The 18703-nt window shown below is 39.4% G+C and overlaps 1 protein-coding gene across 1 annotated transcript; it reads left to right on the forward strand.

The window, feature by feature from the left end:
- Positions 1 to 3804: 3804 nt before the first annotated feature.
- Positions 3805 to 18647, forward strand: ncapg (non-SMC condensin I complex, subunit G). The gene is made up of 22 exons (XM_063008642.1): positions 3805 to 3864; positions 5991 to 6107; positions 7802 to 8017; positions 8281 to 8509; positions 8653 to 8798; positions 8913 to 8997; positions 9085 to 9277; positions 10383 to 10532; positions 10806 to 10946; positions 11336 to 11459; positions 11544 to 11633; positions 11804 to 11986; positions 12236 to 12346; positions 12594 to 12713; positions 13792 to 14016; positions 14721 to 14902; positions 15208 to 15355; positions 15461 to 15631; positions 16827 to 16953; positions 17186 to 17230; positions 17333 to 17402; positions 18009 to 18647. The coding sequence occupies exons 2-22, from the start codon at positions 6000 to 6002 to the stop codon at positions 18136 to 18138; spliced, it is 2994 nt and encodes a 997-aa protein (XP_062864712.1). The 5' UTR covers positions 3805 to 3864; positions 5991 to 5999; the 3' UTR covers positions 18139 to 18647.
- The last annotated feature ends 56 nt before the right edge of the window (positions 18648 to 18703 follow it).

Below are 18703 nucleotides of genomic sequence, written 5' to 3' on the forward strand. Positions count from 1 at the left end.
AAGATTGGAAATGGGCCGAAAGTTACTCATAATGTTAGAGTCAAGTCCAGGTTTTTTAAGTATGGGAGTAACAGCAGCCAATTTGAGTGATTGAGGGACTGAGCCAGAACTAAGAGAGGAATTGATTATCTCTGTGATAAGTGATGAGATAACTGGAAAACAACCCTTAACAAGTTTTGATGGAGCAGGATCCAAAACACAAGTGGAGCTTCGCATCCCTGTTAAGATCTCAGATAGGTCCAAATGAGACACAGGTGAGAACTGAGACAGAGGCTGGGTAATAAATTGAGGTGAGATAGGCGGAAAAACAGAGATGACAGGGGAAACTGTCAGAAAATTGTGGATATTCTCAACTTTTGTTTGAAAAAATGAGAGGTAAGAGTTACACTTGTCAACTGTAAAGGAATTGGTAGTATTGTCAACTGGTTTGAGAAGTTTATTTATTGTGGAAAAGAGAGTCTTAGGATTTGTTGATCCAGCATGTATGAGTTCGGAATAGTAAGTGGATCGGGCTGCCGTAAGAGCGTCTTTGTAATGTTGAAGATAATCAGAATAAATCTGATAATGTACTGTTAGACCGGTTTTCTTATAAAGTCTTTCAAGCTGGCGTTTACGGGATTTCATTTGGTGAAGCTCAATTGTGTACCATGGTGCAGAATGACTAAATGAAACAAATTTGGTTCTCAAAGGAGCCAGCTCATCAAGACATGAGGCGAGTATGTCATTATAGTAATCGACAAGGTCAGATGAATTACTAGACAGTACAGGACAGACAGACATCTTTTTAACAAGAGAATCTGAGAAAGCAGAGGGAGAGATATATTGAAGATTCCTGAAGGATATTTTACGTTTAGCTCTAGTGATGGGCCTAGTGACCTCAATGTCCATGATGATTGTCAAATGATCAGAGACAGTAAGGTCATGGCTGGACGGCTGATGAACTAGGACACCAGTAGAGCAGACAAGGTCAAGAGTATGACCTTTTTTATGAGTTGGAAAATTTATATGTTGTGTGAAATTAAAACACTGTAACAATTCCAAAAATTCCCTGGCAAATTTACAGTTGTTGTCATCAATATGGATGTTAAAATCACCCATAAGCAGTACAGAGGATGAGAGGGCACTAAGCTGGGTTAAAAAATCTGAAAAATCAGAGAGAAAGGAAGCGTTTGGCTTTGGCGGACGATAAACTACAGCAGTGACCAGAGGAGTAGGCCCTGACAACTTGAAAGCCAAGTGTTCAAAAGAAAGAGCAGCAGGAAAAGACAAAGTGGTTATTTTAATATCATCCCTATAGACTGCAGCAACACCACCACCTCGCCCTTCCATACGAGGTTCATCAATATACGAGTATCCCATCGGCGTGGTCTGATTTAACGTAAAATAATCCAAGGGTTTATGCCAAGTTTCAGTGAGACAGAAAAAGTCTAGTTCACTGTCAGATATAAATTCACTAAGTACAGTACTTTTTGTGTTGAGTGAACGAACATTAAGCAATGCCATTTTCAAGTGGTATTGTTGTGTAGTTGGCTGTGAGGAACGAGGAAGAGAACGGAGATTTGCAAAGTCCACTCCGCGTTTCCCATCCCACTCCGTGGACAGCGTTGTCATGGAGAATACACCGCTACTGGTGTGCAAGGCAGCAGCGCTCTGATGACGTGTTTGCGGAGCGACAGTGCGCACGGCTGACCAGAAGGACGGAATAGCGTTACCGTTTCGAAAATAAACAAGCTTTCTCCGGGAGCCCCTGTGAATATAACGAGGCCGGCGAAGGAGTCCAAGCTGTTTGATGACTGAAATACACGATGGAGTAGTGCAATTGTTGAACTTCCTCAGCTGGTCAACGGAATAGTTCAACATCGTGCCGATCCCAGGAAAACTCATCCACCGTTCACCACCGGCCGCAGACGCGATGTACAGTAGAAAGAACAAAAAGTATCAAAAGCACAAATAAAAGTATCAAAAGTAACATAAAAGAAATAGATCCACAAGGTGTGTAAAAAGATGAAAACGAAAAACGATAAAAATACAATAAAATACGGTAAAATACGGTAACGGTAGCGGCAGCCAAATGCGCCAGCGTCCACCATCACCATGGCAACCATGGAATGTATGGGAAACCTGATAATGCGTTTTATGGGCCTGTGAAAGTGCATATACTTTAGGCTAATGTAAAATAATGGGGTTGTTTTTGAAACTTACAAAAATATAATATAAAACACTGAAACAAAAGTGCACAAAGCTTATCGTGACTTACTGTACTAAAATGATTGAGGAATTTCATTAATGGAGAGAATTTATGAGCAGTAATAATTAACAGAGGTTTAGTGTTTCTATGTCATAATTTTAATACATTAAGTCACGTTAAGCTTTTTTTTAACGATAAGCATTTTCGACTTTCTCAAAAAAAAGCTGATTCTTACAATTTCTCGAAACCCTGAGCTATAACACAAGTTTAAAAGTGAAACAGGAGGAAAATTCAGCTAAACACAGATACATGTGGATGCTTCCAGAGCAGATTTGATGGTTATTTAACACAAATGCAGATTCGTCTCAGTCACACTTTGATGACGTTTTACCGCACCGCTCAAGCCGAGCACAGTTCATTATTAATTTGAAATTAAATAAATCAATAAAAAAAAAAAGCTGAACATTAAAGGGTAAAGTTTAAGGGTACAGATTTCTCGACAAAGGGTGTTGAGTTTAAAAGATTTCGAGTTTAGTTTGAGTTTAGTTACAAGGTAGTTAGTTACAAGGTACCACTGTATTAATACTTGTAGTGTAAAGTTTAGCTATTTATGTTTTATTTTTTTGCTTAGATTCAAAATTTACTGAATTTAATTTTCATTTTTTTATAACAGGGAATGTGTGTGTGAACGGGTTTGTGTTTTTTGTGAGCGGGTGTGGAAGCTTTGCTGCCAATTAGTACTTCTGAATAAATATAATAGGATATTATTATTATTATTTTTTTCTATAAAAAAAAATGGTGTCCAATTACCCTGATTGCATCCTCAATACTGATTCGACCCTTCACCGCTGACTGAGGACGGTCAACTGACATACGCCCCCTCCGGCACGTACAGTCAGTACAGACTGCATTTTTCACCTGCACGAGTCGAGTTCATACACTGGCGGGCACTGTGTACGGAGGGCCACACCCCCATCAGCATTATTCCTCAGCCCTGTGCAGGTGCCATCAGTCAGCCAGCAGGGGCCACAGTTGCACAAGTTATGAGGACCTATAGTCCAACTTTTTACCCCTATGAACAACAGCCAATCGTTGTTCATGCAGCCGCCCAGCCCAGTCGGAACGGCAGAGCTGAGATTCGATACGATGTATTCGGAACCCCAACTCTGGTGAGCTAGCGTACTTTACCGCTGCGTCACCTGAGCGGCTATTAGTATTATTATTATTATTTTTGGGGCGGCACGGTGGCTCACAGCAATTAGGTCCTGGGTTCAATCCCCAGGTGGGGCGGTCCGGGTCCTTTTTGTGTGGAGTTTGCATGTTCTCCCTGTGTATAAATGACGTATACATCCTAACAAATAAATAAATATTATTGTTATTATTGTTGTTGCTAGTATTTTCACTAAACAAAATTTTTTTTAAAAAGTTGCGCAAAGTCCTTGAAAAGAGCTGTAGGTACAAAGAAATAAATGAAATAATAAGTGAATAAACTTTTCTGACAATCCAGTTGCATAACTTCATTTACTTTGTTGTCCTTCCAATGGTTCTGCACGTAGAGTGGTTTGGATGCCGCGCGACACTAACATCTCGCGAGACTTAGATTTGAAAAGTGGCGCGTGACTACCGTTTGAAGAGGAAAAACATTTTCATTAGCGGAGAAATACTATAGCAAAAATGTGAGTTATTTTAATTTTATTATAGTTAAAACGTAAATAATGGTAGCTGGAAGTTTAAACAAGTTAACACAAAACACAACACAAAAGTTTTTAAAAGTTGAGGTGTTTGCATTTTGCGTTGTTTTGAGAACGCGTTGTCTGTTAGCTATTTAGCTTAGCTCCGTTTTACTAGCAGTGCTTTATTATTTATTTTTTGTCAGTAATGTGTCACATAAAACCCGCATTTAGTTTATTAAAATATAGTAAGAAGTATTTGTTGTTGTCTGACTGAGCAAAATTCGCTAACGTAGTATGTTAGAATTTGTTTTGCTAGCAAAGTCCGGGTCCTTTCTGTGTGGAGTTTGCATGTTCTCCCTGTGTCTGCGTGGGTTTTCTACGGGTGCTCCGGTTTCCTCCCACAGTCCAAAGACATGCAAGTGAGGTGAATTGGAGATACAAAATTGTCCATGACTGTGTTCAACATAACCTTGTGAACTGATGAATCTTGTGTAATGAGTATCAGAATCAGCTTTATTCGCCAAGTATGTAAGGGCAAGCCGTAGCCTAGTGGTTAAGGTACTGGACTAGTAATCAGATTGCTGCTGTTGGGCCCTTGAGCAAGGCCCCTAATCCTCAATTGCCTAGACTGTATACTGTAACTGTACTGTAAGTTGCTTTGGATAAAGGCATCTGCTAAATGATGAAAATGTAAAGTATGTTTACACACAAGGAATTTGTTTCCGGTTGTTGTTAGCGCTCTACAATTAACAAACAATACAATATACAAACAAAACTACAGTACCAGTCAAAAGTTTGGACACACCTTCTCTTCAATATTTTTTCTTGATTATTTTTATTTTCTACATTGTAGATTAATACTGAAGACATCTAAACTATGAAGAATTATGTAGTGAACCAAAAAGTGTTAAACAAACCAGAATATGTTTTATATTTTACCAGCTCTACCTCTGCACAACCCAACTGATGGTCTCAAACACATTAAAAAAGCAACAAATTCCAGAAATTCACTCTAGACAAGGCACAAACATTCATTGAAAACCATTCCAGGTGGAAACCTAATAAAGCTGGTTGAGAAAATTTCCAGAAGAGTGTGCAAATCTGTCATTAAAGCAAAAGATGGCTACTTTGAAGAATCTAAAATATAAAACATATTCTGGTTTGTTTAACACTTTTCTGTTTACTACATAATTCCATATGTGTTCCTTCATAGTTTGGATGTCTTCATTATTAATCTACAATGTAGAAAATTTAAAAAAACTTTTGACTGGTACTGTATATGTAGACAATGTACAAATTTACATGCTCGGCAGAATTTGCATATGTACCGAAAATACAAAAATAGCATAAGATAAATATTCAAGTAAGGTAAGATGCAATTACAGTATTATACAGCATGTATAACAACAGTAAACATCAGTTCAGTTTTAGTTATTAATGAGTTTGATGGCATTTGGAAAAAAGCTGTTACAGTGTCTCTTTGATTTTGTGTAACTACCGTTCCTTTCATGAATGTAACCAAAAGTGTAAAACATGACGTTAAAATCCTAATAAACAAACCAACCAACCAAACATTAAAATCACATTAGCTTCACAGAGTTCCGTATATCACGCAGATGGACTTTATTGTCAATGTTGAAATAAGACACAGTAAATCTTGAAGCGAAAACAGGAGGAACATATTAAATTGGTGTTTATGGTTACCTTGGAATAAATAGTATACAATTATTTGTTCAAGTGTGAAGTGTCGGGTCAGGTTTGGCTGTGAAAATATTTACTGTTTACTGTTTTGTAAATATTTCAGATGCTGCTAAATTACATATCTGTATATTGTGTGTATATAATCTTATAGTTTGGATAATTTTGTGATTTTGTGTTTAATGTTTAATGTATACGTTGCTTGTACACTGTATCGTACCATTACTAGAGAGATACCATCGGCCGGAAACAAATTCCTTGTGTGTATCCACATACCTGGCCAATAAATCTGATTCTGATTCTGATTCTGAGATGCTGTTTTTAATGTTCAAATCACATGTATCATTAACCGTTTTTTTACTTTGAGATTTAACATGTATCAAAAAGTCTCAAGTCTAAATATGACTGAAACCTTTGATTGTATGTTTTAGAATTACATCATGACTACTGAATGTGAGCTGGAGATCAGAGATACTTTTCAACGTGCCCAAAAAGGACACAACAACAAGGCCAAACTGGTGGCCAGTCTCAAGAACATGTATAATAAGGTATAGCACAATTACAAAAAAGTACGCACTCACATGATGTAAACATGCTTTCCCCAAAGAGCAATCACACTAAAATTTGTTCTGTACACAATGACAATACATACTATATGCATGCATGGATCAGCACCTTAACCACTATACCACCAATGTCCTAAAATAACACAGCGGACTTCACTGACCATTTACCAAGTTACAGTTACTCACTAAACAGTAGGGGTGTAACGATACATCGTTTCACGATGCATCGCGATGCAAAAATCTAGCGATGTGCATCGTGGACATCTGCGCGATTGTACGATTGCACGATTGCACGTGCGTTCTGTAATTTATTAGTGATGGGTCGGTCGCGAAATGAATGACAGGATCCGGAGCCGATTCGTGTTTTTTCCGGGTTTTTTTCCGTTAAAACGTTTCCGTGGTGACGTTTGTGTGTTTACACTGAGCAGGAGGGGCGGGGTTACACACACACACACACACACACGGATAGCATGCACACGAACAGGAGAGAGAGAGAGAGAGAGAGAGAGAGAGAACATAGCGCTTCACAAGCAGACATTACACACTGGAAAGATGAGGAAAATGAGTGAGAGGAAACAGTAAAGTTTGGACACGAGAAGTGCAGACCCACTTAACTTAGGGAGACGAAGTGTTCAGTCTACCCACATCTTATACATGTCACTGTGTATTGTAGCAACATCTGTCCCCTCAAAGAGAATCTTTTCCAAAACAGGGCAGATCATAACAGAAAGGAGAAACAGGATCAACCCCTCAAAGATGAGCTGCTTGGTTTTTCTGAATGCTAATCTTCACTAAATACTTACAAATACTGTCACCTGGATGCTGCTTTTTCTTTTTGCACATTTTCATTTATATTTTGTTGAGTGATACTTTGTTGATGTTGTGTTGTTCCACTGTAGATGCAAATTTACAAATAATCAGACACAATCAGACCTTTTGGTCTAATTAGATGGGTCTTTGTTTTTGTATTTTATAATTTATTGTTGTAGCACTCTGTTCCATGTTGAGTATATAAATAAAGCCATTTAAATAATAAACATTTGATACAATGTTTTTTTTTTTTTACATTAGTAATTTATTTTACATGTAATGTGTTAATAAATTAGTTAAAGCTACAAAAAAAAATGTTTAAAGGCTCAGCTCAATGAGCTTGTTTGATTACTTTTATTTTCAATTTAACATGGCAATAAGTAACTTAAATTTGGAAAACCTCTTAGGTTACAGTAAAGTACTCTGTTTTTGGTAATTACCTTTAATTGCAAGGGACTGAAGTTTTTTTTTTTTTTTTTTTTTTTTAAATGAACAAGAAAATGTGCATCGTTTGCACTGTTTACACTTAAAAAAAATCGTGAGAAAATCGAATCGTGAGCTCAGCATCGTGAATCGAATCGTGAGCAGAGTGTATCGTTACACCCCTACTAAACAGTACAAACGAGCAGTACAAATGGCCACGATACTTTGATACAAAGTACATTTATTTTGGCTTACGTTAAACAGCATAACTTATATAAAACACAGGGACCCACACACACATGGAAAATGCTATTCCACTTGCTAATGTAAACATTTGACAAATCTGTGGCACTGAAATGTTAATTGTTTTCTTGGGTGAAGGGTGACAGTATGACGTAGAACTGTTTTTTGTACTGTAAGCATGTATGTATGTGTGTGTATAGCTCCAGGACAAGGCAGCGTTTCATGAGGAGTTTCTGCGCTGTATGAAGTATGCAATGATTGTGTACACGAGAGAGCCAGCAGTGGAGAACATCATCGACTTTGTGGTAAAGTTTGCATCAAGCTTTGAGACGCCTGTAAACGAGGAGGAGGAAGAAGAGGAGGAAGAAGAGGAGGAGGATTCTTTTCTAAACTTTCTGTTTAACTTTCTGTTGGAGGTATATATATCATTACCTAAGGAAGAAAATACACAGCGTTAAAGTTGAATGAGTTTGAATAAATATAACAGGTTGAACTCTTTTAATTCAATACAGTGTGAAAATGTGAAGTATGGGAACTTAGCAGAAAGTAAAACATTGCTACTTACAGTCCACACAGCATTGTCAATTTAATAAAGTGTATAGCTTACAACAGGTCTGTATTCAAGAGGCCATTACATCCAGAAACAAGTCAATGTGATTCTCTTTTTCTGTCTCTCTAGTGTCATGGAGTGAGCAGTCATGCAGTGAGATTTCGTGTGTGTCAGTTGGTTAATAAGTTGCTGGGGAGTTTGAGTGAGAATGCACAGATGGATGATGCGCTGTGTGAGAGGATCCACGAGACCATGCTGATCCGTGTCACGGATAAATACCCCAACGTCAGGATACAGGCTGCACTTGCTATGGCCCGTCTGCAAGACCCGGACAATGCCGACTGTCCTACTGTCAAAGGTACAACATGCAGACACTTGAATACACAGTTCCATATATTACATGTGACTTCCTAAAAAGGAAGAAGCTCTCCAAAGGCAATCTACCCGTGAATGCTTTTGGAAATAGTGAACTGAATGTCTCTATTTCTCCTTTGTGTGCAGCTTACATGCTGCTGCTGGAGAACGACTCAAATCCTGAGGTACGACGAGCTGTCCTGTCTTGCATTGCTCCCTCTGCACTCACACTCCCGAAAATCTATAGACGGACACGAGACATTAAAGAAAAAGTTAGGAAACTGGCCTATCAGGTACATGCATGGAGCACAGCACATTACACTACTGCATCATTCACATCATCTCCTTGCTCTTGTGGTCTGCCCTTTATATTGATGGATGTGTGTGTGCATGTGTGTGGGTTTAAGGTGCTTGCTGAGAAAGTGCATATCCGTGCTCTGACCATTGCTCAGAGAGTCAGCTTATTGCAGCAAGGCCTTAATGATCCAGCAGGTGAGTGAACTAAATGCACGTCTGTAGCATGACTGTAGAGAGTGTGGTAAAGACCTGCTTGTCAAGTGTGTTTGTCTATTTGTTTAGACTCGGTGAAGGAAGTTGTGAAGCAAACACTCATTCCCTCTTGGCTTCGCCTCGTGGAAGGAGATGTCTTGCAATTGCTGCACAGACTGGATGTTGAAAACTGCGCCGACACGGCAGTGTCTGCTCTGCATGCCCATTTCTCCTTGGCAGCGGCATTTGATGAACTTTTGCAGGTCGCCAAGCTGGACGACAGGTAAGAAGCTTGGCTTTTCTTATTAAAACCTGGCTGGACTGTCCACAAACATCAGCCCCTACATGTGACCTTAGCAAGTGATCATGAGTATCTATGTGTGGCTGCTGCTGCCCTGGATATTTATCTGATATAGGAATTAGAATTTTCTAACAAGCAGTTAGTTAATCATGTGTGATTATAAATAGGGATGCATCAATACTATTTTTTCCCAACCAAGTACAAGTACATGTATTTTTGTACTTGCCGATACCGATACCAATACCTATTGGATCAGATATCTGACATGCTAGAAAACTCGATCCGGTCGCTCGGCGAGCCGGTCGGATCGAGTTGTTGGGTAGTTCACACTTAGCGATCGAGAGCCGATGTTTTGATCGCCGAGCGAACGCAGAGTTGCTCCCGAGCCGGCAAATCTAGCGCCGACCAGTCGGCGAGCGAAAATCAGGGCAAAAATCGTGTAGTGTGAACCAGGCATAACGCAGCAACGTGCACTAGGCACACGGTATCGGATGTTTAGTATCGGAGCCTCGTTTGCGAGTACGAGTACGAGTTAATGAGCGCGGTATCGGGCAAATACCCCATACCAGTATCGGTACTCATGCATCTCTAATTATAAATGATGATACCCAGCTCCTTTAGCTGGAATAAAGCACAGGGTTACAATTCATTACTCTACATATCCAAAAGTATGTGAACACTTAAACTTTACGTAGTATCTGCTTGTCTTATGACAGCATGGGCGTGGCATGGTCGCCTCAAAGCAAGAAGATCCTGGGTTCGATCCCCAGTTGGGGCGGCCTCGGTTCTATCTGTGTGGAGTCTGAATGTACTCCTCGTGTCTGCGTGAGTTTCCTTTGGGAGCTCCTGTTTCCTCTCACAGTCCAAAGAGGTGCAAGTGAGGTGATTTGGAGATACAAAATTGTCCATGACTGTGTTTGACATTAAACTTGTGAACTGATGAATCTTGTGTAATGAGTAACTACCTGTTCTGTCATGAATGTAACCAAGGTGTGTAAAAACTTGACGTTAAAATCCTAATAAATACGTAAATATTTCATTTAACTGTACCAACCATTCACTTTAATTGTTGTGTATGTATGTGCAGAAAGCTGATTCCAGTGCACTCTTTAACATGCGAGAATGTGACCTACTGGAAAGCGCTGTGTGAGTTTGTAAAGAGTAAAGGAGACGAGGGGGAGGAGTTTTTGGATAAGCTTTTACCTGAACCCGCTCTCTTTGCTGAGTACCTGTACAGGTATATACACACACTCAACTTGAAGAGCAATGTACTTTTTTTTTTTTCTTAAATCTGATTCTTTCATACAGTGAATTGCAACAATCCAACTTTGCTTGCACAGACTGAGCAATAAAGGGGAAATATCTTTATATCTAATCAGGATATCATCTCCTGTTATTAATTCACCTGTTTATTGTACAATGTTAAAAAATGTATAAAATGGTTTAACTTGATTGTCCTATACACTGTGCTGCAGACAAATTCTCAGTTTTATTCTTATGTTGTGTGTAGTTATGTAAAGACTCTTCATGCAGTGGGTGACGAGCACAGAGCTGATCTGTCTCAGTTGGAGAGTGTGATGATAAAGGAATTTATTACACAGCAGCTTGTCCAGCTAGTTGACTGCTTGGATACTTCAGAAGAGGGAGGAAGGTAAGAAACATACACGTGTGGTATTCACACTATGTATTGCAATAATTGTTGGGAGGGGAGTGGATGGATTTTCTGTCACCATTGGTGCCCAAAATGCCACTTTTCACGTGCTGTTGTTAAGCTTTTGTAACGTTAAAAAGTATATAGATTAATATATAGATTAAGCATTCAAATATATATTGTTTCTGCTGAAAATAACTAAATGGATGCATTACGCTTCTCCTGCGTTGTGTAAGCCCAATTATTTATGACACGTCATCATTGATCAATGTTTTGATAACTGATGTTTCTGATCAAATTCTCCTACTGCCTGAGTAATGTGCTAAAAATCAAAGCATGGCCATTTTTAATATTAAAATGTGCATCTCTCTTTGTCTGCCTTGTTTCAGGAAGCGTGTGATAGCTGTATTAAAAGAGATGTTGGTGCTGCCAAACACGCCATTTTCTCTGGTTGGTCCTCTGGTGCAGAGACTTACAGCAATTCTGAGGGATGATCAACAGAAAATCGTAACAGTAAGTGTAATGAAACGCTAACTGATTAACTGGTAAATATACTTGCAACAAAGGAAACTTGAGGTGTGTATGTGTGTGTGACAGATGGCAGAAATCATCTCAGATGTGAGGGAGCCTATCATGCCTGTCACACAAACTGTTGATGAGAATGAGAAACGCAAAAAACAAGTCAAGGTAAGCTATTATCCAGTGACAACACACTGTAATAAACATACTCGCTTCTCTCTGTAGATAAATACAGTCTCAATTTTAGTGCTAAAATGAAAACAAAATTAAAATAAATTTGAATTAATGGTACCACAGTGTCCAGTACTCAAGAACTCTCATCTTTCCCTCTCTCTTAGCTGGCGGAGATAAAGGTCTGTATAATGGAGTGTAAACAGCAGATGGATGACTGTATAAGTGCCCAGGATTTCAGTCGTGCTGCAGAGCTAAAGAACTCAGTTGCTGAGCTGGAGGAGCAGAGGAGCAAATTAACACAAGAGAGCACTCTCACTGAACCCACTAAAGATCAGCGCACAGAGAAGGTACACACTTCTTATTATTTATTTGTAAATAAATGTGTAAATAAATACAATTGATTGCTGTACTGCATACAGGTTATTATTTGTTATAAAGGAAGTGTAATGTTTATTATGTATGTTCATTCTACAGTATTATGCACAGTGATACTAGTTACAGCACTTATAAACTGTATAATACCATCCTTTAAACTTGATTTTCATCTATAATGATTATTATTTATTCTGGAAAGTGTGATTTGTGTGTCTGTGTAGAACGATCCAGAGACGCTGCTCAAGTGCTTGACGATGTGTGCTGAAGTCTTAAAACAGTTGAATATCAACAGAGGAATCTGTCCTACCATGAACGCTCTCATAGAGTCGCTGGTACACACTCGCACTACACACTCGTCTATGCTAGTTTGCCCTCACACTTGATTGTGATGTGATTAGTCTCAGTAATGTTACACTTTTCTATTACCAGTAGTTTTTGAGTTTTTGCTGTAGAAGCCACAAACTTAATCTACATGTGGGTTTTTATACATTTGAGTTAACATAGTCAATCTGACCGAAGTATAGTTATTACACTGTAATACATATGTGGATTTATTGTTTTGTTTTGTGTGTGCTGTAGATGTTGCCCTGTGTGTCAAACTCTCACCCTGCGGTGAGGAACATGGCTGTGCAGTGTTTGGGCACGGCGGCTCTCCATAGCAAAGACCTTGCCAAAACGCATCTGGTGCTACTTTTGCAGGTAACACACACATTCAGTTTAACCAGCAGTATAATAAGATGTTTGGTCCATTAAATAAATAGTAAATAAAATAGGGACGGGTCATAGCAAAAGTCAGGTAGAAGCACTGCTTAATGAATAGAAGTATGGCTGTTCTGATTTCAGGCAATACTTCGTCACAGGTAGTGTGGATGCCAAACCGGTCTGTATGGGGTTCCTCCAGGAACTGTGTTTCCCTGCTTACCAAAACATGACAGTAGGTAGTTTGGGTACTGTAAATTGTCCATGTGTGTGTTTTATGCTCTGGATTACTGGATTCCCACACACAGTGTTTGGGTTGGACATAGGCTCTAGACATAGGGTGTGTTCGAAAACCTAGTGAGCTCGCTACATAGACGGCATTTTACATCATCCTATGTGCGCTCCTGAGAAGAAGGCTGTTCGGGAGATGTTAGTTGACATGCTAGTGCGTTGTGCCACCCCATCCCATTGGTTTGAATGGTATGAGGCTGTGTTAGACAGTGATTCCATCAGTTTTCAATTAATAAGCTAATTAGCGCATCCGAATAACCTGACTTGTAAGTCGATGACTTATTAGAATCCTCTCTACTGCCTGTGTAGACAGGAGGCAGCGAGGTAGCTCACTAGGTTTTTGAACAGACCCATAGTGAGACTAATTAAGAATAAAACGTTTAATGAGATATTAATGATCTGATCTGAAACCACAGGGGTTGAGTGAAATAACTGGCTTGATATCTAACCTGATTTTATGTATTTTCTGGTCCAACCCACTGACATAATGGACACAGTGAAAAGTGCTGACGTCATTTACAGTACATGAAAAAGCTGGGTGCACTGTCTGTGTTGGTGAGCCTGCGCATTAGACAGCTGCGCCACCCAAGCTTCCCGAAAGTACATAAAGTTTAAACAGCAAAAAATACATGCTATTACATATCAAATGATATGTTAGTACGATTTAAATTAATCTAAACCTATTTGCCTGTAAATCCTAAAACTGTCAGCCAGTTGCTCTGTTTACATCAATAGTTGTGTGTGTGTGTGTGTGTGTGTGTGTGTGTGTGTGTGTGTGTGTGTGTAGATTACCCAGCTGGACGAGCCTAAAATAAGGATCACTGCTCTTAAAGCCGTGGTTGATCAGCTGCTTCTGAACGGTCTTGACATCCTGCAAGATAACCCTTCTTCCCAGCCATCTCAGCCCTCTGATTGGCCTGACAATGATGGACAGGAACATCAGCCAGAACAGGAAGAGGACAGTCCTGTGCAGAGTATTCTGAAGATGCTGTCAGACTTCCTGGACAGTGAGGTTTGTGTTTGTGTGTGTGTGTGTCATTAGCTGTTAAAGTTTAAGTTTGTGATAACTGGCTATGTGATAAAGAAAATAAAAATCCACGTGTGACACCCTTAATCAGGCCTGTAAACACTGACCCTGAAACCTGATCATCTACTTTGAGCAGCTTTTTTTTTCTTCATTTTTTTTTTCAGTCACTGTTAATACTATACTGCTCCTTTTCACTGGCAGCTACAGTAGATCATGTATCTTCTCTTAACCTTTGCCCATACCTGATAAGAGTTGCAACCCTACTATAAACACACTGATGAGGGGGCAAACCTCCTTGACATCAAATTACATAGTTACTGCTAGAATGGCAGCTACTCAACTGCTTATTAATGGATAAATAAGTAATGTATAAGAGCTCGGAAGATGCAGCAGTCTACTACGCTAGCCCACCACCGCTTAGATCTTGGTCCGAGTCTCAGCTGTGCTTTCGGCTGACCAGGCACCTACACAGACAACTGCCTACGTCTAAGGGAGGGGAATGGCTGAAGCTCTGTGATAAATTGGTCCCCTGTCCAAGATATTATTGCCTTGCACCCAGTGTGTCCCGGTAAACCCGGACCTGCCAGGTTAAAGAAGCTGATAAAAATAAATGTAGCCTCATACAAGCTGGACAAATACTCTTCAGTAGGAATTTATTCATTTAATGTGCAACATTTATCTTTGTGTAGATCTGTGAGCTGCGCACTGAGACCGTGGAGTGTGTATGTAAGTTGATGTACTGTGGGAGGATTGCAAGCGTGAAGCTGCTCACTCGGCTGATCCTGCTCTGGTACAACCCACTAACGGAGGACGACCAGAAGCTACGACACTGTATTGGAGTCTTCCTGCAGTTATACACACACTCGCATAGGTACAGACAAACACTGTTTGACATTTTAAAAGTAAGTGCATTTGGCCAAAAATACATGGACACCTGACCACGAGCTGGTTGGACATGTCAGTCCACAATCGTGGGCGTTAATATGCCATATAATATGCTGATTGAATTAATTTTATACACCTGTTGGAAATTGGTTTGGTAAAAACACCTGAACTCAAAAATTAAGCAGTTGTGCACATGCCTTTGGACACATATTATATATCTAGGGTTAGGGTTAGTGCATGTGCATGGCTTTATCCTTTTAAAGTCCTGTGTTTGTATTTTACCCCCATCAGGACTCATCAGGAGTGTGTGGAGCAGAGCTTCCTTCCCACTATGAGGACTTTATTCAATGCTCCAGCCACCTCTCCTCTCTCTGAGGTTGATACTAACAATGTCGCTGAACTGTTTATAGAGCTCACACGTCCGAGCACAGAGACACAGGTACGCACACAACAGTACAGTGTACGCCCAAAAGTATTTGGACAACTAACCATGAGCTTGCTAGTTATCTTGTTTGTTGTCTTTTATGTGTGTTTTTTTTTCTAGGGCACTGCTGTGCATGATTCTTTGGCTGTGAGTGTGTGTAATGAGATTTTGCATGACCCTTCGGCTCCCGAGGTTCGACTCTACTGTAAAACACTGGGCAGTCTAGAGATCAGTACCGAACAGGGACCTGCGAATGAGGGGCTGCAGTTGATTCTCAATGACATACTGCAGGTAACAATCAGCTTATTAATAAGGGATCATTGCATATATGTTAAAATAGCACGTGTATATGCAACTTTAAAACAATATGATAGACTTGTAAGTTCTTATGTTAAGTCTTGTTAAAAAAATATACATACAAACAGCTCTGGAAAAATTAAGAGACCATGAGAGAAAGTGATCTGTGCATGTCTGGCCATGCTCCCCACCAGTCTTTCACCAGTCCGTCGAAGAGGTGGACAGCTTTTGCCTATTCGCATCATTTATTAATATTAAAGGATCCACCAGTCAGGGAAAAATGACAAATAAACCGAATTTGGCCGAACAAGAATGAAGGAACTGGAAAAGATCTGCAGATGTGAATATTTGTCTCCCCAAAGAAAGATCAGAATTGTCCACATTCTTCTGTGGTTCTTTATGGATGTGAAAGCTGGACAATAAAAATATGGGACAGGAAGAATATCTGTCCCATTAAACTTTGCTGGCAAAGACTTGAGTACCTTGGATGCCAAAAAAATGGATCCTTGACCAAATGAAATCAAACTGCTCACTCAAAGCACATATAACCAAACTAAAGCTCTCTTATTTTGGACACATTAAGAGAAGAACCAATTAATTGGATAAAACAACCATGTTGGAAGTGTAGCGGGAAACAAGGTGGATGGATACAGTTAGAAAACAATGAATGTGCCATTTAATATGTCTGAAGATTTTGGAGAAATATCCATATGGTCACCAGGAGTCGGAATGAAACTGGCAACACTTTGATTCATATTTGTTTCAATTTGATTCATACATCGTTCATACTGTCAAATCTGTCAAGTCTGATCCTTTAACGAATTTCACTGTGGGATTGAGACACTTTCATGTAGGCCTCTTCAGGCCTCTGTCTTACCATTGAATAACAGAAAGGGATGTTTATGGGGCAAGATGGGCTGTGGCAGCCCCTAAACGGAGCAGCCGGTGAAAGAGGACTAGCACCGTTTTTGCCACCCAGCTTGTCCCTTTACTCTTACTTCCCTTTACTCTTACTTCTCCTGTTTAAGATTTGGTTTAATCGGGATGTGTTGGAATTGAACAGATACTGGAATTGACTGGCTGTAATACATGTAGAGATGCTGAGTTTTTGACAGCATGTATGTATGTATGGATTGCATGAATTGAGTGGTGCATGATTGTGTTTATGTCTTTGTGTGGATCTTTGTAGGAGGTGAAGGATAAGCACTGCATTAAAGCTGTAGAAAAAGTCCTTGCACGACTTAAAGGAGAACAGCACGCCAGAGCCACGAACACCCAGGACACAGTGATTAATGCTGTGGATGCAAACACCAACGGTAGGCACACATTATTTACAACAATGTAAGAACGAGTTTGGACCCATTCAGTCCAAGCTGAGATTCAAACCCGGACGTCAGCTATGTCGGGCCAGCATAATAGACCGCTGCACTACTTGAGCGTGTAGATTATTGTTTTAAGTGTAACAGAGCACTGGGTAGACAGAAGCCTGCATGTATTTTGAATCAGATCTTGTCATTTTGTAAAATGTAGTGTCCTTTGTTCTTACAGACGTTGTGAATGGAGATGAAACCAAAACTAAACGACCCAGAAGAGGTAAAAATTCTAAAGCACTACAACCATGATACTTCATTTCTTTCATCGTATTTGTTAATGTGTTTTTTTTTTGCATATCTTTCTATAACTTTGTGTCATCAGGTCAGAAGAAAGTCTCAACAGCCAAAGGTGCAAAGAAGACCTCAAAAGCTAAAGAGTCTTCTGGTGAAAGGTGGGATTATTTTGCTTCTTGTTTGTCCTTATATACAGTCGGCATGCAATATAAAAGAGTACAGTCAGATTCAAACAAGCCTGATGGGTATTTGGAGGTAATAAATCCAAAATACAAAAACATCTAAACAACTACTTAACATTGTTAAAGTAATTTTAAAACTGGAAAGTTGTTGACATCAGTATTTATTTAGTTTTCTTTGTGCTGTGCATTTTTGCATTGCCACGTTTTAGCCAATGACCCAGGTTGAAAATGTAATGTGACTTCAATAAATAATCTTGATTTCTAGGTGGTAAAGATCCATAAAACCAAGTTCTTTAATTTGTGCCTTAAAAGCTTACTGGACAACAATTGTTAAAACTACTACATAAACCAAAATATTTAAAAGTTTGCATGTTTTTCCATATTCATATTTAAACATGTTTTCTTTGCTGCACCACGCTAACTTGTGAGCATGTGCGTTAACCTTTACCTTTATATAAAAGCTTATCGGCTAACCAGAAAACATGTCAGTTAATCACAGTGTGGTGAGCTCGAACATTATTCCTTGAATACTTACAATCACTTTTAAAGAGACTTTGCTCAACCCATTGTGTGTTTGCACAGTGATGAGGAGAATGTTCCAGATGCCACAGAAGTCCCATCTTTGCGACCAAGCCGTCGTGCTAAAACTGCAGCTTTGGATAAAACCAGGCAGGACTTGACAGCACTGATGAATCGCGAAGCCAGTGTGTAGGTCAGGCTCAAACCCACGTTGTTATAGCTGTTCCTTTTACATACGTTAGTCATGCTTTTAAAGCTTGGTTTTTTGTACCTGATATTGAAGCAGAATGACCCTATATTGTAAAATGTCTTGATTGTTTCGGGATCAAAAAGTTCATGAATGTAAATAAGTATAATGGATATTATTTGTGGAAACGAGCATGAATATTCCTTGTGCTTCCCTAAAAAGCATCTTTTGGACTCAGTGCTATATAAACAAATCTGTGTCCTACTGAAGACCCTTCAGTGTTGAACTGGTTATTTATCAATTTTAAACTGTAGCCTTCTAAGGATTGCCAGTAAGGCTAATGTGTCAGTGTTTTCCTAATTTTTAATGAAACCATTGCAATCCATTTTTCTGTACCTAGAAAAGAAGATCCCTCTTGTATTCGATTTCTTGTTTGTTGTAATTGCTTATAGGCTACAGGTGTGGTAGATAAAGATTGTGTTGTAAGATGCTTGAATATTCCCTTTTTCTAATTATTAAGCCTAATAAAACATTCCTTTTAAAACAATCCTTTCTTCTTCTTGAATAAGTA

Source organism: Trichomycterus rosablanca, chromosome 14 (assembly GCF_030014385.1).
Source record: "Trichomycterus rosablanca isolate fTriRos1 chromosome 14, fTriRos1.hap1, whole genome shotgun sequence".
In the NCBI taxonomy this organism is placed as follows: domain Eukaryota; kingdom Metazoa; phylum Chordata; class Actinopteri; order Siluriformes; family Trichomycteridae; genus Trichomycterus; species Trichomycterus rosablanca.

What these genes read in the sequence shown, in the direction of transcription:
- ncapg (XM_063008642.1), top strand. Translation starts at nt 6,000, where the DNA reads ATGACTACTGAATGTGAGCTGGAGATCAGAGATACTTTTCAACGTGCC. An exon ending in CGACTGTCCTACTGTCAAAG is followed by an intron (nt 8,510 to 8,652) that starts GTACAACATGCA and finishes CTTTGTGTGCAG; the next exon opens with CTTACATGCTGCTGCTGGAG. An exon ending in ATCTGGTGCTACTTTTGCAG is followed by an intron (nt 12,714 to 13,791) that starts GTAACACACACA and finishes GTGTGTGTGTAG; the next exon opens with ATTACCCAGCTGGACGAGCC.